This window comes from Heliangelus exortis, chromosome 25 (assembly GCF_036169615.1).
Source record: "Heliangelus exortis chromosome 25, bHelExo1.hap1, whole genome shotgun sequence".
Classification (NCBI taxonomy): domain Eukaryota; kingdom Metazoa; phylum Chordata; class Aves; order Apodiformes; family Trochilidae; genus Heliangelus; species Heliangelus exortis.
Genome location: NC_092446.1, coordinates 2,907,000 through 2,933,399, shown reverse-complemented (window position 1 = coordinate 2,933,399; position 26,400 = coordinate 2,907,000). Strand labels below are relative to the sequence as shown.

General features: G+C 50.8%; 1 protein-coding gene and 1 long non-coding RNA gene across 2 annotated transcripts; both read right to left on the bottom strand.

The window, feature by feature from the left end:
* Positions 1-8,813: 8,813 nt before the first annotated feature.
* Positions 8,814-21,296, bottom strand: LOC139807467 (uncharacterized). The gene is made up of 3 exons (XR_011730557.1): positions 20,410-21,296; positions 10,817-11,849; positions 8,814-10,568 (listed from the first exon to the last, which is right to left on the bottom strand). It is a non-coding gene; the product is annotated as an uncharacterized lncRNA (long non-coding RNA).
* Positions 21,297-21,344: 48 nt separating this feature from the next.
* LOC139807459 (potassium voltage-gated channel subfamily A member 3-like) lies at positions 21,345-24,070 on the bottom strand. The gene has a single exon (XM_071768470.1). It carries the CDS (start codon positions 23,897-23,899, stop codon positions 22,139-22,141), a length of 1,761 nt encoding a protein of 586 aa, XP_071624571.1. The 5' UTR covers positions 23,900-24,070; the 3' UTR covers positions 21,345-22,138.
* Positions 24,071-26,400: the final 2,330 nt, after the last annotated feature.

Below are 26,400 nucleotides of genomic sequence, written 5' to 3'. Positions count from 1 at the left end.
TCACAAAAAGCCCAAATCCTGTCTTGAGCAGATCAGGGGAATTTCTCTGAACCGAGTGATGCTCTCTGGAGTTACTCCCCTAATTGTGGAGCTTTTCTTGCAGTCTGGGTGGCTGCAACCCCTCTCTCAGCCACACTGGCAGCTCCCAGAGGAACCCAGCCTTGCTGAGCCTCTGCACCCACTTGTCTCCTCTGGACCTGCAGAGGAGCCTTTGCTCTTCCATGGCCATTGCTGCTGGGGGATCCCCAAAATATCAGGGTGAGATAGGTCAGAGTGGCTCCCCCCATCTGGGCTCTGCTGGAGCTGCTCCCTGGGAGCATCTCCTGGTTCCTGGGGGAATCTCCTGGTCCCCAGGAGGATCTCCTGGTGGTTGGGAGCATCTCCTGGTTCCTGGGAGCATCTCCTGGTTCCTGGGAGCATCTCCTGGAGGTCGGGAGCATCTCCTGGTCCCTGGGAGCATCTTCTGGTCCCTGGGGGAATCTCCTGATCCCCAAGAGGATCTCCTGGTGGTTGGGAGCATCTCCTGGTCCCTGGGAGCATCTTCTGGTCCCTGGGAGCATCTTCTGGTCCCCAAGAGGATCTCCTGGTGGTTGGGAGCATCTTCTGGTCCCTGGGAGCATCTTCTGGTCCCTGGGAGCATCTTCTGGTCCCCAAGAGGATCTCCTGGTGGTTGGGAGCATCTCCTGGTTCCTGGGGGAATCTCCTGGTCCCCGGGAGGATCTCCTGGTGGTTGGGAGCATCTCCTGGTCCCTGGGAGCATCTTCTGGTTCCTGGGAGTATCTTCTGGTCCCTGGGGGAATCTCCTGGTCCCCTGGGAGGCTCTCCTGGCCCCTGGGAGAATTTTCTGGTCCATGAGAGGATCTCCTTGTCCTTGGGAAGACACCTTATGGCAAAAGGAGAAGAGCAAACATCACCTGGCTGCAAAGTTCATAGGAAATATCTGTATTTTTCCAAGGTTCTTTTTGTAACAGAATATCTGATTGGTTTAAAAATAGATTTTTAAATCTGAATTTTTATTTGCTCAAGGCCCCAGAATTGCAACATCTTTGCTTCCAAAGCCTCCCCACCTGCTTTGGGCAGGCAGCCTGGAGAGGAGCCGGGCACCTTTCATTGAAAATAAAAATCATTTAGCTCAGCTGAAAGAGAAAAAGGAGGTTCAGCTCTTGAGGCCTTTGGAGCTCAGTGTGGGCAGTGTGAATATTTCATGCCAGGCTGGCACTGGCTCCAGGATTGCTGCTGGACCTGCTGCCAGGGCACAGGGCAAGCATCCCTGCTAGGTGGGTACAGCCTGTTCAGGCTGCCCCAACCCCTTTGGGTAAGAGGCTCTTAAAGCTTCTTTATTTCATTTGCACAAACCAAAAGGTCAGGCTGGGGCAAATTAATGAAGGGAAGAGAAATCAATCGCCTGCTTCCAGCCAGGTGCTTTCAGCTCAGGAAAGAAAACTCACCTGGCTCACAAGGAGAAATTCCCCCCATCCCTACCCCATGCCAGGGATTTCTTCTGCTCCTTTATTCTCCCCGTGCTGGAAGCCACCACCTCCTCACCAAGGGGACCCAGCTGTGGCTCTGTTCTTGCTGTCCTCCTGCTCCAAAGGGACCAAGAAAGCTTCAGGGCTCCACAAGTTCCTGGAATGCCTGCTTAGCTGGGCCAGGGCTGTTCCTGTGACCCCGAGACAGAGGAGAAGTGATGAACATTTCAGTTTTGTCCCTGCTGATTCCTCTTCCCCAGGTCTGGACAATGGAACATCCTCCTCCTCTGGCTCACCCATCTCTGGGTGTGTGATGCTCCACAGGAAGCAGGGAAATAGGGACAAAACCTTCTGGTAGCTGAGCTAAGGGAGAAGACAACAAGAAGATGGGCAAAAAATCCTCATGGAAGTGGCCAGCAGGTTGCTTTGGCTTTGGGAGAGCTGTGAGGTGCCCTAAAGGTTCTCTCTGCCCTGCCATGAAAGGGCACAAATTCTTGTTTTTAGCCACCAGCCCTGGTTCCTCTTGCAGGTAATGACCAAGCTGGCAGCATCTCCACCACAGGTCTGGTTTTAGAGCCTGTGGATCTCAGTCCAAGTGTCTGCAGGTGCTGGGTGAGAGCTGCTGAAGGTCAGGATCTCCTGAGCCTTGCCAAATGGTGGCTCACACCAAAGCAGGGGCTGTGCCAAATCTGGGTCCCAGCTGGGGATGAGCTGGGACAGCTCAGGGGTTGTGCCAGGCTGGGAGCCACACCAAATGTCACCCCAGCTCATCCCAGCTGGGTTCCCAGCCTCCCCAGCACCCCCAGACACCCTCACCCCCCACCCAAGACCCCAGTCTCTTCCTGGCAGGGTGTCCCCTTGGAATGGCCCCGTGCCACCCTGGAAAATTCCTGCAGGAAAACCCAAGGTTTTGTGCAGTTTCTCCAAAGGTTGGGAGGTGTTTCATCACTTCATCTCTGCTGCCCAGTGTCAGGGGGGGGGGCTGGAGATGCCACCTCACGGTGACCTGGACACACAAACATCCCCCCAGCACCTCTGGGCTCCTTGTTCTGCTCAGTGACTCGGGCAGGGGACAGCAGGTGACACGGGAGGACATGAGGTGACATGCCCGAGGCCATGTGGGCAGAGTCAGAGCCCCGGGGGCTCCCCCCGGGATCCGGGGATGCTCCGGACCCGCCCCCCCCCCTTCCTCCCTCCCCTCCATCCATGGGGAACCCCCCCGGCTCTCAGCATCCCCTTCCCTGTCATTTCTCTGCCTTATTTACTATTTCTCCATCTCCCACCCCCTCTTTTGGGAAGAGACAGACTTCCCCGTTTCCATGGAAACCCTCCCCCTCTCCCCGCACTTCTTCAAAGAGGTTTTCATCCCTTTCTTTCCCAATGAGCTATTTTTAGCCCCGGCTTCCCCTTCTCCCCCCTCCCCACTCTCTCAGCTCACGTTTATCCGGAGGTGCAGCACCCACCAGAGCCACCACAGGGCACCCATGGGAGCCCCAGCACCCACATGGCTGGGACTGGGACGGGGCAAAAGCCACATCAGGCCCTGCTCAGGTCCTTTAGTTTGTGCTTAATTCCTCTGGGATGTGAAAATGCTGGAAAGAGAAAGAAAATGCTTCTGCTCTGCAGGAAGGGCCTAGGAGCACCCAAACCTCCCACCAGTCCCACCTACCTTGTGGCATCCTCCATGACCTTGGGAAACTTGGGGAATATTTTCCATCCTGCAACCACAAATGGATCAAAACCCCAGGCAGACCCTGGGAACCCTGACCTGAAGCTGAGGAGCTTTGTGTTCAACCCTGTGCTGGGCTGGAGGCAAAACGGAGCTGAAAAGACACATGGGGTGGTGGTGGCCACCACCTGGGACACACCAGGAGAGTTTGGTCACTCCCTGCTCTGCAAAGCCAGGAATCTGCTGGTTGGTATCTTCATCCCATCCCCACTCCTTGGAGCACATCCCCTTCCTGAGGGGTAAATCCAGAGGGGAAGCACACACAGACTTCTTGGAAGAGCAGAAGGTGAAGGATGCTTCCATCTTTCCCAGAAGAAACTCTGCATGAGGATGAGCAGAGTCAGGTCCTAAAACTGAAGCTCTGGGAGAAGAAACTCAAGAGTGTGCCCATCAGATGAGGAGTAGGAAAGCCCCAGGATGAGGTGCTAGAGGCTTTCCCAGGGAAAGTGATGACCTGAGCTGTCCCCTGGGTAAATAGGACAACAGAAGGATGGCCAAGGACCCTTGGACAAGGACCTGGTTGGAATAGAAGTGAAAATCCTTTTAGGTATCAACAGCTTTTTGAGAGATAGGGAGAGAATTATCTCCTAGGAGGCCTCCTCAGCAAGGCAGGGCCTGGGGAAGGAAGAATTCCTGAGCAGGAATCCAGCTCCTCTTGCAGCATCCTGGAGAAGTCACAGTTGGAAGAGTTGGATGCTCTGGCTCAGAAAGAAGGATGTGACACAGGTCATTAAAATCCTGCAGGGTGGTGAAGGAATGATGAATTGAGCTTTCTCCAAAACTCAAGGAGGAAATGGCAAGTGGCACCCGGGGAAATTTCCAAGCAGCAAATTTTAAGGTGGTGAGAGAAGGATTGATTGCAGTGCCAGACTGCTGGAGCCTGCCCACAGCCACTCACTGCCCCACGTGGGGACACTCAGGGATGGAGGTGAGCAAAACACCAGCCAAAAAGACACCAGAAACCAGCCCTGCAGTAGCAAGGCTCTTCCAGACCCTTATTTTAAGATGATTCTGTACACCACAAACCCAGGTAGCACCAGTCTTTGCACTGAGTGTGGCTCCAAGCCCTCTCCCCTGCCTTGCCTTCATGGTGGGATTTATCAGCTGTCATTTATCACCTCCAGAGATGTCATTTATCACCTCCAGAGATGAAACAGGAGACTCCCACCCTGCTGTCCCCACACACCACCCCCAGCTGTCCTACACCTCACAGCTTCCTCTCAGTTCCTCCCACTAGAGGCCAACAAGCTGGTGAATAAAATCTGCCTTGGGGAAGCTGAGCTGACAGCACTGACCACATCCAGTTCCTCTGCAAGGTCCTCTCTGTGTGTTCATCACCCCAGGTGTGGGCTGGAAACCCCCCAAACCCATGGGGTCTGGGTGTGCACCTCAAAGCAAGGTTCTTCCCTGGGTGCTGGTGCTGGGCTGGCACGGGAGCATCACCTCCACTCCTCAGTAGTGCCAGGGAAGGTGCCTTCTGCTGCTTTCCAAACTTAGGTGACCTGTCCCAGACGTGGCCCTGTGCCCATCCTGCCTCCAGGGATGGTTTTGGTTGCTGGTGGTATCCACACCCACAACCTGCACCTCAAACTTTGCAGCATCCTGTTTTTCACAGCTGCTGAAGCACCTCCTGGGGAACCACACAGCAGCTGAAATCTGCAGCTGGAGGCACCACAGCCCTGGGGAGAGCTGAGACAGAAAATCAAGGTCAGGGCAAAAAGAGAAGCACCAAGATCTGCTAAACCCCCCTGCTCCAGCTCTGAGCACCCCCTGAATCAGAGACTCCCCCTTCCCAGCCTGAATCCTGCTCCTGCCACCAGCACTGGGATCTGGTTTGGTCCCATCCAGCACAGCCACCCTGGGACAATCTGAACCTGATTGCACTGGAGCTGCTGCAAAGGGGATTTTGCTCATCATGGGTTCCCTGGGACCCAGCTCATCCTCCCCAGCAGTCCTGATGCTCACAACAAACAGAGACAAAACCCCTCCAAACCAGTCCCAGCACCCAGGAACTTCTTGGACCCTGCCAGACTTAGAGGACCAAACAAGAGGTTTTCTAAACTTCAAGAATCCCAGGTTCTCCATCACTGCTGAATTCCCCCAGGCTGATCCAGCCTGTGGTGACTGGAGGCATCTCTGGCTGCTGCTCTGCTCCTGACCTGCAGCCTCTTATGGGATTTCTCCCTGGCTTTCAGTCCCAGGAATGGGATTTGCAAAAAGGATACTGGTGCTCCTGGCTCAGTGACCCCTTTGCAGGGGCCCAGACCCTCCAGCCATGGGCCACAGCAGAGCTTGTCTTCAAAGTTCAAGGTTTTTTAGCACCATTTCTGATAATTTGTCCCTTAGGGATCCCTCACCGAGTGATTCAGATCCTGACCCAGCTCCAGGGGTCCTTGGGCTCATCCCAAATCACAGATGGGTTTCAGCTGAGCCCCTGCTCCACTCACTTGGTTGGCACCAGCTGTTTTCCCCAAACCAGGAATGTGTTTTTTAAATTAAATCTGCAAATACCAGACACAGGTGACTCAGAAGCAAAAGGAAGCAGGAAAGCCTCCTGAAGCCAGGAAATCTTCTCCTGAGAGTGGGTCCTGAGAGTGAGACCAGTTCCAGCTGCTGGTGACAAAATGTGGCTTGAAAAAAAACTTCATTTCTTTCTCCATTTTGACCATTCAATATTTTTAAGGCAACCAGTAACCTAAAAAAAAACCCAAAACCAGAAACAAAATCCCAAACCCTGTGACATTACTTGGCCATATTCTCTTTAGGATGAAGCTCAAAGACATCATACAAAAGCAAGGGCAAAGTTTTCAGATGAGCTTCAAACCCCCACCAGCTCAGGAGGTGCAGGTCAGGTCAGTTTTGCCACCTGTGACATCCATTTTTGTGACACCTCTCACCAAAATCTCATCTTTTTCCATGGAACTTCTCCAGTCCCTAAGGAGACCACAGCTCTCCAGGTGCCTGGTTAGGATGCTGGAGATGTGTGGATTTTACCCCATATTTTATTCCTCTGAAGAAGAAAATTTTCCTCCTGAGAATGACCTTAAATTTCAGATTATTTCATCCTAAAAAATTAATTTATCCAGGGGAGGCAGCTCAAACCTCATCCATATCCCATCCTGGGCAATCCCAACACTTCCCTTCCACCCCATTTCCATTCCAAGCCACCACGTGCTACATCTTTCAGCCATTTTATTGAACTTGACGTATGAAAGAACAGTTTCCAGTTCTAATGAGGAAAAAAAAGTTAAAAAAATAAATCCAACATCAGGTAAAAAAGTCACACGACCCAGAAAACTAAAAAAAAAACCCCACAATTCACTTGGTTTTGTACCGTGAACTGAACACAAGGCCCACGTGGTGGTGGAGGTCACCAGGACAATGATTGGAGCTACCAAAAAGAACAAGTTTAAACAATTGCAACACAGCTTCACTGGAAAACCAGAGCTGGGAATGAACTCAGAGTAACAAGACAGCACTTTACTACTCCAGCCCAAAACTGCATCTTCTCAACCGGTCAGGATTTCACTTTTTGGAGTTTTTCGGTTTTTTTTTTTCACAAGGCAAAATCCCAGTGTTCACACCTACCCAGCTGGGACAGTCCTGGACACGTTGCAGCCTTCACCAGATGAACAAGGGAAAGCAAAGTTAAAATCCTCTCCAGCCCCAGGCTGATCCCAGGAAAATGAGTTGCATAGTTAATGATGGGAATGAAGCAACAGGAGCTGCTCCTGGTGGCTGGGGGCAACATCCCCCATTTGCAAAGCTTTGGGACCTCAGGTGATGAAGGAAGAGCTCGTTAATTAAGCTCATCAATTAAGAAAGATGCTTAATTCAGACATGGGACTACCTGAGCTCCAGCAGAGAACGGGACTTCCCTGCAAGACATCAGGAATTTGAAGAACCAAGACCCATCTCCAAGGTACTAACAGCAGCACCAAAGAAGGCAGTCAGCAAACACATTATTTTGAGCTAAAACTGCCCTATTTCAGCCACTGGTTTTTAATTTCCTGGCTACACCTCCTCTCTAACCCATTTTTGACAGGTAGATCCATGATTCATGGATTGCCAGAACAATTGTCCTGCCCCAAAATCCCCCCCAGGATGGGGATGCAGCTTTATCCCACAGCATCTCAGTGGTCCCAGAGATGATGTGTCCTGGAAAACCCCAGTGGGACCTCATCCCATTTGGCTGAAGGATGCCCTGATGATGTCATCTTGGAGAAAAAAATGGGGAAAAGCATCATGTTTCCCTGTATCAGGGATGGGTGGGCAGGGATTACAGAGCTGGGTGGTGTCATCCACCCCCTGGCTGCTACTTGGCTTTAATCTCAGCTGAAGGGGAAACTTTCTGGCTGACTCTGTGCTACAGGAAACCTTATTTCAGCCACTGGTTTACAATTTCCTGGCTACACCTCCTCTCTATCCCATTTTTGACAGGTAGATCCATGATTCATGGATTGCCAGAGCAATTGCCCTGCCCCAAAATCCTCCCCAGGATGGGGATGCAGCTTTATCCCACAGCATCTCAGTGGTCCCAGTGTCCTGGAAAACCCCAGGCAGTGACAGTGGGACCTCATCCCATTTGGCTGAAGGATGCCCTGATGGAGAAAAAATGGGGAAAAGCATCATGTTTCCCTGTATCAGAGGCTGGTGGATGGGAAGAGCAGGGATTACAGAGCTGGGTGGTTTCATCCACCCCCTGGCTGCTACTTGGCTTTAATCTCAGCTGAAGGGGAAACTTTCTGGCTGACTCTGTGCTACAGGAGGAGAAAGAAGAGAGTGAGGTTCCCAAAGCTTCTTAGGGGAGAAAAATGCTGTCCCACCAATTCCTTCCTTTTGAAAGGATTCAGTAGCAGTCACAGCATTTGAACATCTGCCTCAGAAAACATCCAAGTGGGTGTAATTAAAGCCTCCTGCACCCTCTGGGGAGCTCAAAGGCTGCTTTCTGAGACATTAATACTACAAGTTTTTTTGCCAGAACCTGTGGAAAGAGGCTGGAGGCCAGGAGGAGAATGCAGGAATCCGGATTTTCTCCCCAAATCCAATGGGACAAGGAAAGCATCCTGCTGTACTCCCTGAAAGCCTTCTCCAGCCCCACTGCTAAGCCCTGGCCCAGCTGCTGAGCCTTCATCTGTAACCTCAGACACTTTGTGAGATATTTTACTGCCTTCTTAAAGCATCTGAAAACTTGGTTTTAGATCAAGGGGCTTGATGTGATCCTCTCCCAGCTTCTTGACACAATTTTCCTGCCTTTCATCCAGGATGAACCCCATGGCAGAGCTCTCATCACTTCAGCAGCACCCTAAAATTAAAAGAGGGGGGGAGGGATATTGCAGGGCTTTTGCTGGGGATGGCAGCTGTGCTGGGGACAGGGGAGAAACCTCCCCTTGTTCAGCATCTCAAGAGCACATCCAACCCTCAGCATCTCCCAGAGCAGCTTTGAAGGGCTATGAATAAAGATGAGCAGTCTGCATTGGGGTGATTACAGGAATCAATGCATCCTGGTTTTCTGGATCTTCTCTTGATGTCAGCTGTCATTAAAATGCTCCTTTTTTTTTTTTTTTTTTTTTTGTTGTTGTTGGGGTTTTTTTGGTTTTTTGGTTTGGTTTGGTTTTTTTGTTTATTATTTTTTAAACGACTGGATACACTTTTTAATTTGCCTTCCCTTGCTAATCCAGCTCTCAGCTCCAAATGCCCCCCCAAACAGGGCTGTCTTGGTGTGATGGTTTTCTTTACAACACACAGGACTGGAGTCAGAGTGGTGGCAGCACAGATTAATACACCAGACCAACAGGAAAAGACAATGAAACTCTTGATTATTTGGAAAAAAAAAAAAGCACATTAACAATTAAGTGGCTCAACAACCAAGCAAAAGAAACCCCAGAGCCCAGAGTGGTGTCACCACCCTGTACAATATCCAGAGACACTGAAATTTGGCAAGATTGTCACCAGTGTGACATGGGGTGGGACTGCTGAGCTCTGCTTCAGGAGTAGGGCTTTGCTGGGCTCCAAACTCCTGGAGGAATGAAGGGATTTGGGTTTTTTTTCCCCATCAGTTTGCTGATCAAAATCCACACTTTGACCTGTGAGAGATGCTTTAACACAGGGGCTATGAAAAGGGATGAGGTATAATTATGGTCAGACACACATGCCATAAAAAAGCTGTCCATAAGACCAGTGAAAAATAAAAATAACTTTAGTACTGATACATTCTATCCCCATTTAAGGGCTACTAGATCATGTTCCAAAAGAAACTAAATTTAACACCTTTGGGACCAGGGCTTCCCAAGATCCAGGGCTGTGCTGTGATCCAGAAAATCAGTTTCCCTCCAGGGACCCCCAAGCTGCTCCCAGGAACAAGGTTTCCATCACCAACATTCTGTATGCCTTGACAGGAGGAAGAATTCAAGCCAAGAAATCATCTGTGCTCAAAACCCAAACAAAATAAAAGCCATTTCTCCAAAACTGATGCATTCCTTTAAGAACTGTGTCATTTCCCTGCTATTAAGGGAATTTCTCAATCCTAATTTCAGTTGAAGTCTGCCTGCAGGATTTGGGCAGCCAGAAATGAGGCTGACTTCTTGTGCTGACCCACAGACAAGTCCAGAGTGATCCCAGCCCCAAACAGTGGCTCAGAAACCTGCTTTGCTCTTGTTCCACAAGCTCTTCAGCACAGAGAGACACGTGGTGCAGGCAGCTGGTTGCTTTGCCATGAATATTCCCATCAGTTTTACCTTTTCAGAGTCTTTCTTTCAGGTACAGTGTTCATTTTGAAGTGCATCCTCACTTGGGTTGTGCCCTGAAGCATCCCACGTGTGAATCCTGTGGTTGTTTCCCATCTCCTGCCCAGGATCTGGTTTGAAATCTCCAGGTTCCTGGCTCTGCTGAGTGAGGGATCCATCTGCTGCTCCTGCTCTCTGAGAGATCCAGACTGGTCACTGCTCCACTTTCCAGGAACCCAGTGGGGAAGTCCTTGGACGTGGACCCAAAGCCATCAGCATCATGAATTCAGGAGTCTGCCTAAAGATTTTGTCTCCTGTTTCCTCCCTTTGAGCATCTTCTGCTCTGAAGCAAGCTCCAGCTCTCTGTGCCTGGGCCAACCCAAATGGAAATGGTTCCCTGAACCATCCCCAGGGAATTATTGCTCTGTGTGGAGACACAGAGGGTCCTGTGCTCACCCGAGTCCCGCTGACATTATTTTTCTCCCAGAAACCCAAGACTGTTCTGAGTATCACCTTGTTCCTCCAAGGCTGGGTTTTAGTCTCAGAGCCAGGCTGGAGGCAGCATGAGGCTGGGACCAGAGGGAGAAGTCAGCATCAGGAGAGACCATCAGCATCTTGGCCATTTGCATTTATCCCTTTGCTGACCTTTTAATCCCTTTGCTGACCTTTTATCCTTTTGCTGACCTTTTATCCCTTTGTTGACCTTTTATCCCTTTGCTGACCTTTTATCCCTTTGCTGACCTTTTATCCTTTTGCTGACCTTTTATCCCTTTGTTGACCTTTTATCCCTTTGCTGACCTTTTATCCCTTTGCTGACCTTTTATCCCTTTGCTCACCTTTTATCCCTTTTCTCACCTTTTATCCCTTTCCTCACCTTTTATCCCTTTGCTGACCCTGCATCCCATTGGGCCAATATTTACCTTAAGAAATGCAGGGGGGGGTTAATGGAGTTTTTACAGCTTCACAGCCCAGCCTGGACAATCCACAGCTCTTAACCTGCCACAAAGAAACCCCTCAGCCTGCAAAATGAAGCAGGAAAAGGCAGAGGAGGGATGGGCTGCCCAGGGATCACAGCATTAGCAAGGCAACACTGGAATATTCCCCCAGGACTGACTCCTGTGGCAGAGCAGAGAAGGGCACATGAGCTCTCCTGAAATGCAGCAGGGGTACACCCAGCCAGGATTGGATTTTTAAACCTTTCCCACCCCAGAAATGTTGTTTTCCCTAAGTTTTTCATGGAGGGATCCTGAAAGCAAGGCACAGTTTGTGGACTGACATCCTTTTCCTCAGCATCCATGGAAATCACCTTCACAGAGACCTCAGGTAAGCCCTCACCTTTGGTACAGCTCATACCTACTCAAAAAGAGCATTCACAGGAAAGTTAGAAAAAGGTAACAGAAATTATTGATGCTCCAGAACCAAAACCAGCTCACAACCTTTGACAGGGAACACTGAGAGCAACCAAATTTCCCCCATCTCCCTCCCACCCCTAAAAAACCACTTGAGGAGCAGCTCTGTTTACCATTTCCTTTCTGATTGCTTCATCTCTCAAGAGATATTTTTAAAAAATAAGCATCTAAATAACTGAAATAATATCCAAATGATTTCTACCTCTCCTTCCTCCTTTTTCCTGGCTTTGTTCAGTCTCTTTATATTGCACATGATTTGAAGATAATTTTCTATGAAGACATTCCCTTCCACATAATGCACTTGTTAGAAAACAGAAAAAATGGCATATATTTCATATATATATGCATAAATATATATATGAAAGGTGAAATGGGTTTAACTGGGGAGGACAGACCCTTGCTGGTGGGGTCCTCAGCAGCATCTGTCACCGTGTCCATGATCTTTGCCATTTTCTTGGAGATCTTTTGCTTCTCAACACAGTCCTGAAGGTCTTAATTTTGAAACTTCTTCTGTTATCTGTTGGGTAGAGCAAAGAAACAGCTTTTATGCACAGCCTGGTTTGGAAAACAAGCAACAAGTTGGGTTTTTTTTTTCAAGGAGAAGCAGACTAAATGTTGTACACTGGTTCTCTTTGACTTCACATCCCTGTTTCCCCAAAACAAACAAACAAACAACAAACAAAAAAACCAACAAAAAACCAACAAAAAAAAACCCAACAAAAAAAGGAAGATTTGCTAATTAAAACTGTTTAATGGAAAAATGCAGCAGAGTCTAAAGTGAGCTAAAGATAAAGATTCATTAAATATATTCTGGTTATTAACTATTATCTCACACTAATGGCAAGTTCCAAATCCAGAGTAATTAGCACAGAGTGGGTTTTCCTCATTATGTTTTTGCCTTCATCAAGCTGGATTTGTCCTGACACAATAGGATTCACACAACATTAAGTAATTGCTTGATCTTATCAATCTGGAACAAGGGATCCAGGAGCTGGGGCTGATCCCACACCCAGCTCTTGGATCACGGGGTTGCTACCACAGAGCTTGAACTGGAGACCCCATTTTGATGCAGGGATGGAAATATCAAGGAAAAATCCCCCAAAATCTGCTGTGCTGGAGTGCTGAGCCTCAGGAATGCAGCTGGTGTAGGATCAGGTTGGTTTGGAAGCCTGCAGCATGAAGGGACTCATCCTGACTCCTGTTTCCAGGCAGTGAGATGCTCTGCTCTGTCTTTAGAGACCCTGAAACCCTTCAAAACCTCACAAAAATGCTTAAATCCCTCGCACGAGCTGGAAGATGTGTGTCCTGCTTTGAGCTGGTGCTGTGACAACTGGAGCATCCCACCCCTTGCTGTGCTGCATCCCATCTCTGCACCTCCCTGCCAAAGGCTGAATTTGCCAGGGGTTTAAGGTCCCCGAGTCCGTGGGAGCCCCAGCCCCAGATTCCATCCCTTTCACGGTGATTTTTCAAGTGGGAATTAGGAAAGCTGCCCATGGGGAGGCTCATTAACTGTATTAAAACCCATCCGTGGTGCAGACTGACAAGATGAGCCCTGGCACCAAATGGGATTACGTGAGCTGGGTGCTTCAGCAGCAGCCAGTGAGGAGGCAAGGAAGGATCTGGACTCCTGGTTCAGAGCCCAGCACAACACATTGGGACCAGCCTGGTCCCAGCTCAACCCCAAAAATAAGTTTATCTTCCCCAGAGGGAGCCAGGATGGGGATAAGCAAGAGAGGATTGGATCCAGGCACTGAGGAGGCTGAGACTCTGTGGATGATGCAGGGATGAGGATGGAGGAATGGGGATGCAGGGATGAGGATACAGGGATGAGATTGGAGGGATGAGGATGCAGGGATGAGGATGGAGGGATGAGGATGCAGGGATGAGGATGCAGGGATGAGGTTGCAAGGATGATGCAGGGATGAGATTGGAGGGATGAGGATGCAGGGATGAGGATGCAGGAATGATGAAGGGATGAGGATGCAGGGATGAGGTTGCAAGGATGATGCAGGGATGAGATTGGAGGGATGAGGATGCAGAGATGAGGATACAGGGATGAGATTGGAGGGATGAGGATGCAGAGATGAGGATGCAGGAATGATGAAGGGATGAGGATGCAGGGATGAAGTTGCAGGGATGAGGATGCAGGGATGAGGTTGCAAGGATGATGCAGGGATGATATTGGAGGGATGAGGTTGCAGGGATGATGCAGGGATGAGGTTGAAAGGATGAGGATGCAGAGAGGAGGCTGCAGGGATAAAATTGCAGGAATCAAGGGGAAAATAAGTTACCAGAGTGGCTCAGTTTTCCTTGCAAGTGTCTCAGCCCATCTGGTTATTCAAGCTGCCTTATCTTGAGGTGCCAGGACTTAGATTTAACTGGGGTTTATGCTTTATTGGACTGGGTTTGCTGGGGGGGGATTACAGCTCCCTCCCACCTGCCAGCAGGGAAGGGCTCCTGCTTTTGTGCAAAGCCAGGGTCAGGCTGGCAGGAGCCTTAAGCACAGCTGGGGCTTTACACAAAGCAAACCCAAACAGCACCCTCAGCCCAGCACAGCCCAGGAATCACCATTAGATTGGGTGAAAAGGGCACAGCTGGGGCTCAGCAGATTAAAATAAATTTTTTCTCAAATAATGCAGTGCTTCGTGGTATCCTGGTGGCTTCCCAGGCTGTGTCCTTGTCCTTGCAGAAAGAAACCCCAAATCCTCAGCCTAACAATGATGTTATCCCACTGAACTCAGCAAGAAGAGCAGATGGGGGTGAGAAATCAGGAGCGTTCCGGAGATATTGCTGAGCTCCAGCTTCCCAAGGGATCCAGATGTCTTCCCATCTTATGGGGGTGATGAAATCCTCTCCATTCCAAGAGAAACAGAGGATATTAAACAGCAGCCACAAATATTAGATGTTTTTTAATGGACCAAGCCAAAAAACTTGGATCCAAGCATTTGGAGCTGGCAAAGCAGCTCATGAGACTGCAGCTATCAGGGATCTCTTGAGCCCTGGACCTGGTAAAAATCCAGAGAACTGGAAAATAGCTCCTGTTGGGCCAGGTTTCTATGGGATAAACAAAGCAACCTGTAAAAATGATGGTTCTGGCCATCTGTCCCTGATCCCAGACAATATGGAATGGCTGAGCATTTTAATGCAGAATTAAAGAGGAAAATGGAATTGATGCCAAGTGATGCAGAGTTAAGGAAAAGAGGTGTTCATCACATTAACTTGATTTCTCTTCTTACTGAGTTCTCTGTTTGGCTGATAAGGGGAAATCTTGTGTAATGCTCTCTTCTGAGGAAGCTGCATCCCAGCTTGGGTAAGGAAACAGAGCCATAAAGCCAAATTCCAGGAGATATCACAAATCAGAAAACCAGCAGAACTCCGACTGCATTCCCTGGTTTGCTTCTCCTGCTGCTGCTTTGCCTTCTTTTTTTTCTTCTCATTTTGAGACCAGGATGGGAGAGACATTGCTGAAATGTTTCCAGCCCTAGGAGAGAACCACCCTGGCCTCTTTCAAGTGCTGCAGAAAGCAGATTTCCTCCTTTAATTTGGATGTTTCTCAAGTGCAGAACATCACTCAGGCACCTGACAGGTAAAGCCCAAGTGCTGGGTGCCAGCACCCATCAAGGCACATGCAAGGGGTGAAATCCCCCCAGTGCTGCACCCAGCTCACAGCAAACTCCATTCACATCCCTCCCTCAAGCTCAGATTTGCAGCAGGAAGGTTCATTTTAAGCCCAAATATCTTGTGTCTCATTTTTGAGCTGCTGCAAGAGCCTGGGGTTTGAATTGTTACTGAGCTGTGGTGGTAACTCCAAGCAGAGAGCAGCGAGGAGGGAGAAGAGGAATTTTGATTATAAATGCACATAAATTTCAGAAGAAACAGGAAAGAAAGAAGGGGATAAATCACAGGAGGGGATGATAGTTATGGGGAGATGGAGAGCTGGGGGAAAAAACAACTCCAGGATCAGGGAAGGCTCTGCAAGCTTCAAGCAAGTTGAATTCCATAAATCATTTGGGGGATTCTTCAGTGCTTGCTCCATGTTTCAAACCTGCCTCTTCCTTCCACATTGCAAACATTTTCATGGAGCTGCTCAGGGTCATTTACAGCTGGGGAAACTGAGGCCCAGAGGAGGTGACCCACACAAAGCCACTGACAGCAAACCCCACAGGGTTCCCATCCTCCAGGTCCAGGGATGCTCCTCCTCATGGACCAACTCCAGGTTCAACCCCCCTGAGCAGCACAGCATCACCCACCCCTCAGCTCCTGCATTGCAACCCACAAACCCCACAGCAAACACACCTTTCTGCAAAGGTAAATCTGCAAATCTCTGCTCACCCTGCCCCTGCCCTGCTGCAATCTTCAACTTCCCATGAGAAGCAGAGCTCAAGCACAAAGCCTGCAGCCCCACGGCCTCTGCAGGGGCTCAGCCTCTGGTGCTTCCACCACCAATCCAACCAGGACACAAACCCAAAGGGTTTTTCTGTATCTAACTGTGCTGGGGCTTCAGAGGAAGCAAAGCAAAGCAGCTGGTGCTGGTCAGCATCAAAATGAAACTGCCTGCACTCTGCATCCTTGCCAGCACAAGCAGAGATGGCCACCGGGTAAACCAGCCATGCAAGTCACCCAGCCAAACCAGGCTTCCCACCCACTGTGCATTAAAGCTGCTAAACCCCAAGTGCAGCAACTTGCAGGAAAGCAACAGACACGAGAGCTGAAAAGCTGCAACACCCTCTGAAAGCCCTCAGAACTCCAAGCTGGAAGGAAATGAATCATTCCCAAGCAAAGGCAGCAGTGCCTGCTGCATCACCCAGCCAGAGGGGCAAGAGCAGTGTGCAGCATGGCTGGGTGATGAATGTTCCTGTGATGAGCAGGGGAAATCCAGCCACCAGGGAGTATCTTATCTATTCATAACCCAAGTGATAAGCTGGACAAGATAGGAGACAGGTTTTAATGTCCTGCTTCATAAGAAGGAGCAAAGTGACAGAGCCCCCGGGCACTGAAGGTTTCCCTGAGCAGCGTCTGGGATTCAGGGTCTGGGTGGTGAGGAGACAGAGCCTGAAACTTGGGGGTCTCATAAAGCAACACCTTGTTCGTGGAAGGGAAACACTCAGGGTATTTTCTCAGAGCATTTGTGGCTGAGTTTTGCCAGCAGCAGGGATAAAAGGGGGGGGTTTGGTCCCCGCAGACATCCTGCTTGCTGCCACAGGGTTCTCGTGAGCAATAAATAGGATTTGGTTTTACTGGTGACAAAGAGAATGAGTCCTGATGCCTTCCCAGCAGCAAGCAGCAAACATTTATCCTGTCTGGTGGGATGAATATTGCTTTGACAGAGACAACATTACTCATTTTCCTGTTTAGGAAGCCAAGGATGGGAGTAAAAGGTCTTGATTGTATCCTGGGTTCAACCACAGCAGAGCCTGGAGAGCCTCAGCTGGGGCAAGAGCCAAATGCTGAGAGGATGGGGCTGGAGCTGCTCTGCAGGGCTCCCCCAAAACCAAACCCAAACCCTCCCACAATGAGAGAAGCAATTCCCTGGACCTCAGGGCACCCACAGGGTCAAAATGTCCCCATCAGAGGGGTGCTGGTCACAATCCTGCAGCTGCCTCCCAAGAAACCTTCCCCGAGGAGGAGGAGCACATCCCTCTGGCTCTGTGCTCAGCCCTGACTCCCACCACAGCTCCCACCACCCAGCACCCATCAGGCTCTCCTGGACCCAGCAGGGTGCTTAGTGCACCCTCTGCCATATAAACAGCATTTAGGGCAACAGGGAAAGGCAGCAGCACCCAGTCCTAAGCACATCCCCCACCTACCCAACACCCCCAGAGCTAAGCCAAGCACCCATGGGTGCAGACTCAAAGCTGGGAAGGGTGCAGGAAACCAGTACCAGTAGCAGTAAAGGAAACAACTTAGAGGATATTGCACTGCCCACAGCATCCTAAAATATCCAGCAAGTCCCTATTTCCCTGCAGCCATCTCCCATATGACTGCTTTAGCACAGGGATGGCTGTGAGCTGAGCTCCCCTTCCCGGCACAACTGAAGGACAAAATGAGTCACATTTCAATGCTATTTCTCTCTTTGCACCCACAGGTTTGCAGCCTGCCCAGAGCTCGCTTCTAAAAGCTTTTTAAAAAATGGAAAGGTAAAAAAAAACAAAACAAAAAAAACAACCAAAAAACCAAACAAACAAACAAACAAAAAAAAAAACCCCAAAAAAAAACCCCAAACAAACAACAGGCCCTGCCTTCCATCAGGTTGTGATGGGAGCCTCCTCCATGTGCTCTCTCCAGGATATGCATATTTTAAAAGCTTGGCAGGAAGAGGGCTCCAAACTACACAATGAAAAAGGTTTCCTGCAGAATGCTCTCTGTACACACAGACCCTTTCCCAGCCCAGGAGCTCAGGGTGCCTCCTTCCCTCATTCAGCCTTTGCCTCTGCTTAACAGGCCCTAAACTGGGGATTAAAACCAGAAATGGGCTCCTTTTGTTAAGTGCTGGAGGAGGAATAATTGGCCGGGATGAAATTTAACCCTCCTGGAGGAAAGAGATATCCCCAGCCCTTGTTTGTGGGGTGGGGTGGATACTGCTGCCCCCAAGCACCTGGAGGGCATCTATTGTGCCAGAGAACAAAAGAACCTTGTGAAAAGAGTTCAGGCCTAAAAATACACCAGAGAAGGGCAAATAAGCAGGAGGAAAAGGTGAGGGTGTCAAAGGACCAAAGAGAGGGGACAGGTGCACGTCCCCCCTGTGACCTCTTGCACCAAGGATGTGCAAGAGGTGGCATCCAGGGCTGAAACAGGGGAAGGTCCTGGAAAAAAAGCAACGGGAAGGGGAAGGGGAAGGGGAAGAGGAAGGGGAAGGGGAAGGGGAAGGGGAAGGGGAAGGGGAAGGGAGAGGGGAAGGGGAAGGGAGAGGGAGAGGGAGAGGGAGAGGGAGAGGGAGAGGGAGAGGGAAAGGGAAAGGGAAAGGGAAAGGGAAAGGGAAAGGGAAAGGGAAAGGGAAAGGGAAAGGGAAAGGGAAAGGGAAAGGGAAAGGGAAAGGGAAAAGGAAAGAAGCCTGGAGAAGGAGGGAAAAAAACTGGACAAGGTTTCATCTCTCCCAGTGCCACTGTACAAACTGAATGGATGAAGCATCCAGGGTCTCCCAGGGCTGCATCCCTGGGGTGGGAATTGCCAGCTCCCACCCTTTGGTGCCAGCAGTGTCCCTTTGTCTCTCAGATGACAGCCAGGAAGGACAGGGAAGGAGAAGGACATTTTGGAGAGCATCCCTGCCACACCACACATCCAGCCAGGGAGTCCACCCCGGGGACCACCTCGGGTGGCAGCCTTTTCCCTGCTTGCTTTCTGTCCCACCTGAGATGTCAGCCAGCAGCTTTCCTTAATGCACTTCCCTGCATTTAATGCAAGAAGCTGAGCCCAGGCAAACCCTTTTCCTTGCTATGGGAAGGCTCAGCAGGCAGCAGGCTGCCAGACAGCAGGCAGGCAGCTCTGCCAGCACTCATCTTCCCTTCCCAGCACATCAGGACCAGGCAGAGCCAAGGCTGAGGCTCAGCTTCCACTCCCAAGTGACTGCTAAACCAGTCACAAGTCCTAACTTCTGAGCATTGCAAGAGGAAAAAAGTAAGTTAAGCAAAGCCAGCAATCTGGGGGGGGGAGAGGATCTCTCAGATTCCTGGCAGAGGCAGAGCAGCCATCAGACCCTGCAGTGACTACAAGCATTTATCTCACTGAGGTACCCGAGCAAACAGCCCAGAGGGACAAGGTGGACAGAAATGGGGCTGAGAATTGGAAGGACATGTCCATTTTTTCCATGGAACTTAAAAGATCTAAGCAGTGATTTTGTATTTTTTACGTGATGCTGGAGCAGAACTGGTTTTTACCCCAGTGGATGAAGAGCTTTCCTTGCCACGTGCCCCACGCAGCCATCTTTTAGTGGCATTCAGATTGATTTGAAATGATTCTGCCCCTACAAAACAAGGCAGAGTGATGAGCTGCAAGGTTTCTGCTTATTTTAGATGGCAGAGAAACTGAAAACTGGACTGTGGCATTTCCAGGAGAACGTGTGGTTTCCCTGCAGCTGCCCCGGGGAAAATGCAGAAACAAAACTCAGCTGCAAAACTCCCCTGAGTGGGATGATTTCCCCTGCTTTCCAACTCAGATCTTCCTCTGAGTGTGTAAGAAAAGCTTTAATGACAATAAAAACTGAGAGCTCGTGGGCAGAAATGATATTTCAGCCTGAGGAAAAGGCACACTGGGGAATTCCCAGTTGTCCCAGACAAGGGATCCCAGTTCTTCCAGACAGAAGATCCCAGGTTTGTCACTTCTGGAGCATTTCCCTAATCAGGATCATTCCTTGGATCCTCAGCTGGTGAAAACAATAAAGCTGATACCTACTATGAGCTGAGAGGCTGCTCTGATGGCTTTTCCTGGTTATAAGGGTTTTATTTACTGGGGCTGTGGGAAGGCTGGGGCAGAGGGCTATAAACTGGCCTGAACCTTTAAAGTCTGGGTAAAAACCCAGCTAAACTCTGATTTTGGCACATCCAGCATCTCTCAGGACAAATCCCCCTTTCTACACACTTGGGAAAGGTGTAACCCACACAGCTTGGGGTCCAATCTCCCTTTGTTATTAGAGGTATTTAACAGCATCCCCAGGAAATTCACTGCCTTGAGGGAATCTGGTTTTATTTAACCCAAAATCCAGCAGAACTGAGCAGAGCTGAAGCTGAGGCACTGGTGACTGAGCAGCCAGGCCCTGCCCTCAGCCTGTGTTGATGGTAGAGCTGGGATGGAAGCATTTAACCCCCACAACCACCACTTTTAGCACCCAACTGGAGAAATCCAGCTGCAGAAAAGCAGCAGGGTTTCCCTCCTGTGCCTAGGACTAAAAAAGCAAAACGAAAAGCAACCAGAAGCAGAGGAGCAATAAGATGTCACCCCACCTTACCTAATGTGCACAAAACCACCCAAGAGCAGCAGGCTAAGCTGAAAAATAAGACTAAGGAGTGGAAAACTTTAACATTGTCCCCAAAAAACCCACATTACCTTATGATGCATTAAAGCCTCCCCCGTGCAGAGCTCACCTGATCCCATCAGATGTCCCGTGGCCCCTGGTGCACACGTCAAGATGAAGCTGGTGCCATTTCCCTGGTGGGGTTTTGGTTACTTTTCAATCCTGCTCTTTACAGACGTCTCCCCCTTGTTTCCAGAAACTGTCAGAGGGTTTTGGAGCTGCTCAGTGCCATTTCACAGAGGGGCTGGAGTTGGGTTTCTTGGGGTGCAGGGGGGAAGCACGGGGCCATTCCCGTGTTTGCAGGCTGAGGGAGGGGCTCCATCCCCAAATTTCAGTGCCAAGGTGTGAGCTGCTCCAGGAGGGTGAGGTGGATTTGTGATGTGCTTATTGCCTAGGGGAGCTTTATTCAGCACAGGGGGACGTGGTCCAGGCTGGGGGTGCCAGGCTGGGGTGTCACAGAGCTGCGGTGTCCTCTGGGATGACGGGGCTGGAACCATCTGGAAAGGTGATTTGTTGTGGTTTGGTTTGGGTTTTTTTTTTTTTTTTTTTTTCTTTGTTTGTTTGTTTGTTTTCAGGAAGAGGGAGGACCAAGGGGGATGGGAGAAGGGATGCCATGACAACCTTTGGGGGGTTTCCCAGGAAACCGGGGTCGCCATGGCAACTGCATCACTCGCTCCGCTCCGAATTAGCGACTTCCTCTGGAAGGCGTGCTCACCACCTCCTGGCGAGAAGCGGCTGCATCCCTCCCCACCGCAGTGGGGGGGGAAAAAAAAAAAAAAAAAGAGAGGAAAAAAAAAAGGAGGAAAGCTCCCTTTGTCCTCAGCTAGGTGGGTTGGAGGCTGCACAGCCACGGCGAGGAGCCCGTCAGGGATCCTGCAGCCCCAGCTCCCTGCTGGCACCGATTGCTGCGGTTCCTGACTCGGATCCATTGTGCCTCTCACCGCCCTGCTCCCCACACCTGCTGCATGGCCATAAATCTGGTGCTGGATGAAATAACGCGAAGGGGATTAAGAATAGAAAAGTAGGGGGTTTTTGGTGGTGGTGGTTTGTTTGGGGTTTTTTTTCCTGTTTAAGTCAGCACTGATTGCACTCAGTCTCCGGCCAGATTAGAATTTCATAAATGAGCTAATGGGGGAGTGAAGGGAATCAGTGGTGTGCTCGTCCTGGCATGCCACACATCCCAATATTCAGCATCATTTAACACCGTGGTACCAGAGAATCTCTGCAAAATTACATCTTTTTTTTTTTTTTTTTTTTTCCTCCCAACCCCCTTCCGGCACGCTCTGCAACACGTTCTCCTCCTCACCCGACCCCATCTGGGGCTGCTAATCCAACAAGTGAGTTTATGTGATGGAAGAGACATCAGCTCCACATTGCTTTTGGGGAAAGGGAGGGGGAAAAATTCCGGAGCAAAGAGAGAGGACCCCGCAGCCAAGAAAACAAAAGCAGCCCCGCAATAGGTTGCAGAACAAACACCTGTTCCAACGGTGTGGTTTGTCTTCATCTTCCTTCTCTTTACCCTTTAGCCATCCTCTTCTTTGAAGAATTGTAAATCCCTTGTATTTTTGTTTGTTTGTTTTTTTTTTTTTTTCCTGTGGATCTTTAGAAAGGAAGGATTTAAAAAAATAAAAGGTATAAAAACCAAGGGCACACACAGACCGATGATGGTGCATGTTCCACACAACACCGAGCACACAGTCACTTGGAATTATTATTGTTATTTCTTCACCACGTCCTCAGCTTTTGTCGCTGTTTGTTTGGTTTTGGTTTGCTGCTTGTTGGTTTTGTTTTGCTTTGTTTTAAACATCGGTAAAGATCTTTTTGATGTTCACACAGTTGGGATTGTTTGTGGTTGTGCAGTTGCCCGTTTTGAAGGCAGCCTGTTTGAATGCACTGTGGTTGATCCCCCCTTCCTCGATCACCATGTACTCAGACTTGCTGAGGGTGGAATTGCTCCGAGCTTTCCTCATCTCCTCGCTGGACGAAAGGTGCTGGCAGCTCCCAACGTGCATGTACTGGGCTTGCTCCTCTCCTTCTGTCTCCCGGTGGTAGAAATAGTTGAAGTTGGAGACGATGACGGGGACGGGGAGGGCGATGGTCAGCACCCCCGCGATGGCACAGAGAGAGCCCACGATCTTGCCCCCGATGGTGATGGGGTGCATGTCCCCGTAGCCCACGGTGGTCATGGTCACCACTGCCCACCAGAAGGCGTCGGGGATGCTGCTGAAACCTGAACTGGGGTCGTCGGCTTCGGCGAAGTAGACGGCGCTGGAGAAGAGGATGACGCCGATGAAGAGGAAGAAGATGAGGAGCCCCAGCTCCCGCATGCTGGCCTTGAGGGTCTGGCCCAGGATCTGCAGCCCCTTGGAGTGCCGGGAGAGCTTGAAAATCCGGAAGACCCTGACGAGGCGGATGACTCTGAGGATGGCCAAGGACATGGCTTGCTGGCCGTTGCCCTGCCTCTCAGCCAGCTCGGTGCCCAGCGTGATGAAGTAGGGGATGATGGCCACGATGTCGATGATGTTCATGATGTTCTTGCAGAAGGTGGCCTTGCTGGGGCAGGCAAAGAAGCGGACCAGCAGCTCGAAGGAGAACCAGATGATGCACAAAGTCTCCACTACGAAAAAAGGGTCGGTGAAGGAAGACACCATGGAAGTGGCTGAGGATGAGGAATTGGTGAAGGCATCGGGTGGGAGAGAGCCACCACCCATCCCGAAGGTCCCTCCGCTTTGCTCATAGTCATGGTCATCCCTGAATTCCGGCAGGGTCTCCAGACAGAAGATGACAATAGAGATAAGGATGACCAGGACAGACACTATGGCAATGCCTCGGGCTGGCCCGGAGCTCTCGGGATACTCGAAGAGGAGCCACACTTGGCGCTGAAACTCCTTGTCGGGAAGCGGCCGCTGCTCCTCCCGAATGAAACCCTCGTCCTCCCGAAACTTCTCCATGGCCTCCTCCCCCAGCTGGTAGAATCTGATCTCCTCAGAGAAGATATCAATGGGGACGTTGACGGGCCGGCGGATGCGCCCACCCGACTGGTAGTAGTAGAGGATGGCGTCGAAACTGGGACGGTTCCGGTCGAAGAAATACTCGTTGCGGAGGGGGTCGAAGTACCGCATCCTCTTCCGGGGGTCCCCCAGCAGGGTCTCGGGGAACTGCGCCAGGGTCTTCAGCTGAGTCTCAAACCTCAAGCCCGAGATGTTGATCACCACCCTCTCGCAGCACTCGTGTTCCCCGGCGCCCGCGGGTTGGCCGGCGGGGACGGCGGCCGGAGTCGGGGGTTGATCGTAGCGCTCCCCCCCGAGCAAAGGTTGAGGATGCTGAGGTTCTTCCAGCAAGGGGTCTCCTCCGCCGCCTCCTCCCACCACTGTCATGCTGCCCTGCTCCCCTTCGTCAGCCTCTTCCGCCTCTTGCTCGGGGACGGGCTGGGGGGTGGCTGGAGGCGGCTGCTCGGTGTAGCCCAGGTTGTGGTGGCTGCTGGTCGAGCCGCCCCCCCGGGGGTGTCGGCCGGCGGCGGAGGAGGCGGGAGAGTAGAGCAAGCTCCGGCGCTCGTCCATAAAGGTGTGGGGCGGGAGGGGAAAAGGGGAAGGGGGGGAGGACCGGAGAGGCGGCAGCCGAAGCCTCTTTTTCCTCTTCTTCCTCCTCCTCCGGGCGGAGAGGCAGAAAACAGCCGCCCAACTCCTCCAGCGGCTGCCGCTGCTCTGAAGAGCTGAGCCTCTCTCTTCTCAAAAAATCCGCCCCCAGCCCTGGCACCGCCTCGCTCAGTCACCGCTCCCGGAGACACCCACAGACCCCCCCGGCCCTGCCCCGCAGCCCCCCGGCAAGCTGCGGTCATCCCGGGTATGGGGTGGGGGGGACGGATCCGGAACCCCACATGCTGAGGGGCTCCGGTCCCATCCCCCCAGGAGCATCCTTCAGTGCTCAGCGGGTTGCAAGCAGGGAGAGTTTGTTGGGGCTTTTTTTCCCTGGCTGCCTCGAAAGAGGGTTTGGGTTTTTTTCTGCCCTTTCCCCTGGGAAGGTGAAATGTAATTTTTATGATTAATTTTGAGGTTTGTCTGTTTGTTTCGAGTCACCCGTTCGAGCCGGGGCTGTGGGGAATGGGAAGCAGACAGCGGCGGCCAGAGCTGCCAACAGTTGTTTTGAATCAGCGTCTGGGCTGAAGTGCTGGGGATTTTTTTATTTTTTTTTTCCTGTCTAGAAGAAAGAGCCTGTGTATGCGTTTGCACACACGTGTGCACAGGTTTGCACGCATGTGTGTGCATTTGCACGCTTGTGTGTGTGTGTGTGTGACCCCCTCAAGCAAAATAAACAGAGGAGTGAAGCTGAGCCAGCCCTAGACCAAGGCAGCTTCAGCCCCAATCCAAAGCTGCACCTCAGACTTACCTGCAAGAAAGGCAAAAAGGCTTCGATTTTTTTTTTTCCCTCCAGCTTCAATTGATTTTCTCATGTAAATAGTCCAATTTTGGTCAAAAAGGATTTTTTTTTTAAGGTGAAAACCTCCTCTGCAGGAGCCCAGCACTGGAAGATGTGCACCAGGGACAACCTCAGGTCTCTCTGCACCCAGCTGTGCCCCTCCAGCTCCACCTTGGGTCCCCATTTTCCCAAATTCAACCCCAGCAGAACAGTTTTAATACCCAGCCAAGTGGGGTTTAGGGAATTCAGGGGGCTCCCAGCTTGGGAAAAAGCCCAACCACAACCACGAGGGTTGGGGAGAGGGAAGGAGGGAGAGACCATACTGTGGTTCCCATGCTGGAGGGGTGCTCAGACTGCCATGGGGGTTAAACCCCTGCACCAGCCCCACTTTAACTCATCTCTGGTGTTATTTTGTACCAGCACAGCCTCCAGAAGGTAGAGAGAAAAACAGATGAAAAGATTTATGTTTTGGGGTAGAAACAAACTGTACAAAATACACGAACCCAGGGGGGTGGCTCAAAAATAAATATTGGGTGTAAGAGTGGAGTCCAGACTGTGAGCAGCAGATTATTAACACCCCAGCTGAGGGCTGAGTGAGCTGAACCCAGCTTCATCTTCTCTGACAGAGGGGAAAACCCCCTCTGCTACCAGAAACCAAGGGGGAATGAGCCTTGGCAAGGTCCTGGAGAGGAAAACTGGACCTGGCTGTGGGACTTAACCCATCACAGCATCTCCCAGCCAGCCCAGAGCTCAGCTTAACCAGGAAAACCTGGAACATCATCAACCCTTGAGCTGCTCATGCTACTTGTAGGTTGAGAAAAACACAGTAGTTCACATCCAAGTCTAAGGCTCTATTTCCAACCAATGTCCTGGTCATGAAATAACCACCATCTCCTCACTACATCCCTGTGTGGAGCACTTCAAGACTTGTTTGGCTCATCTCATTCCTCAGCCAGGATTTCTGCCAAGAAATCTGCCATCCCAGCTAAGGCAAACAAACAAAGCTGCTTTCAACCCAAAACATTTTTTGATGACAAAAGGCCTGAGGTAACAAGGGGTAACTTCCATAACTGCAACAGTTGACTCGGAATCTTAGGCAGGAGGAATCTCTTCAGAAATTATTGAGGGAGCCACAGCCCTTTGGGATGCTGTTAGGAAAAACCCTTTGCTTAAGACCAGGAAAAGGATTAAGCTGTTTCCCCCTACACCAGCTGCAAGACTGCAGCAGACATTAACCCCTGAGCTCCAGGCAGCATTAGTCTGGCTTCAGGCTGGCTCAGAGGATTTCACCAAGGGCTCCAGCCCTACAGCCCCCACACTTCATGGCCTCCTGGCCCTGTTTACTCCTCTGCTGCTTCCCCATAATCCTATCAAAGCCAATTAAGCTCTGCCAGACCAGCAGCATCGCTGCAGGCAGAGAGCAGCCACAGGGCAGATCCCCTCCTCCTCCTCCTCCTTCTCCTCCTCCTCAAAGTCTCCTCAGCTCCTTCCCTCTCCTGCTGAACCAGCCAAGGTTTGGTTCAGCATCAAGGATACAGCATGAGCATCACCTCCTGCTTGGCACAGCCCACGCCAGCCCCACGTGTGACCCCAGAGGGCTTTGCATACAGACACTGCACCCAGCCCCAAATTTGTCAAGCAGCAA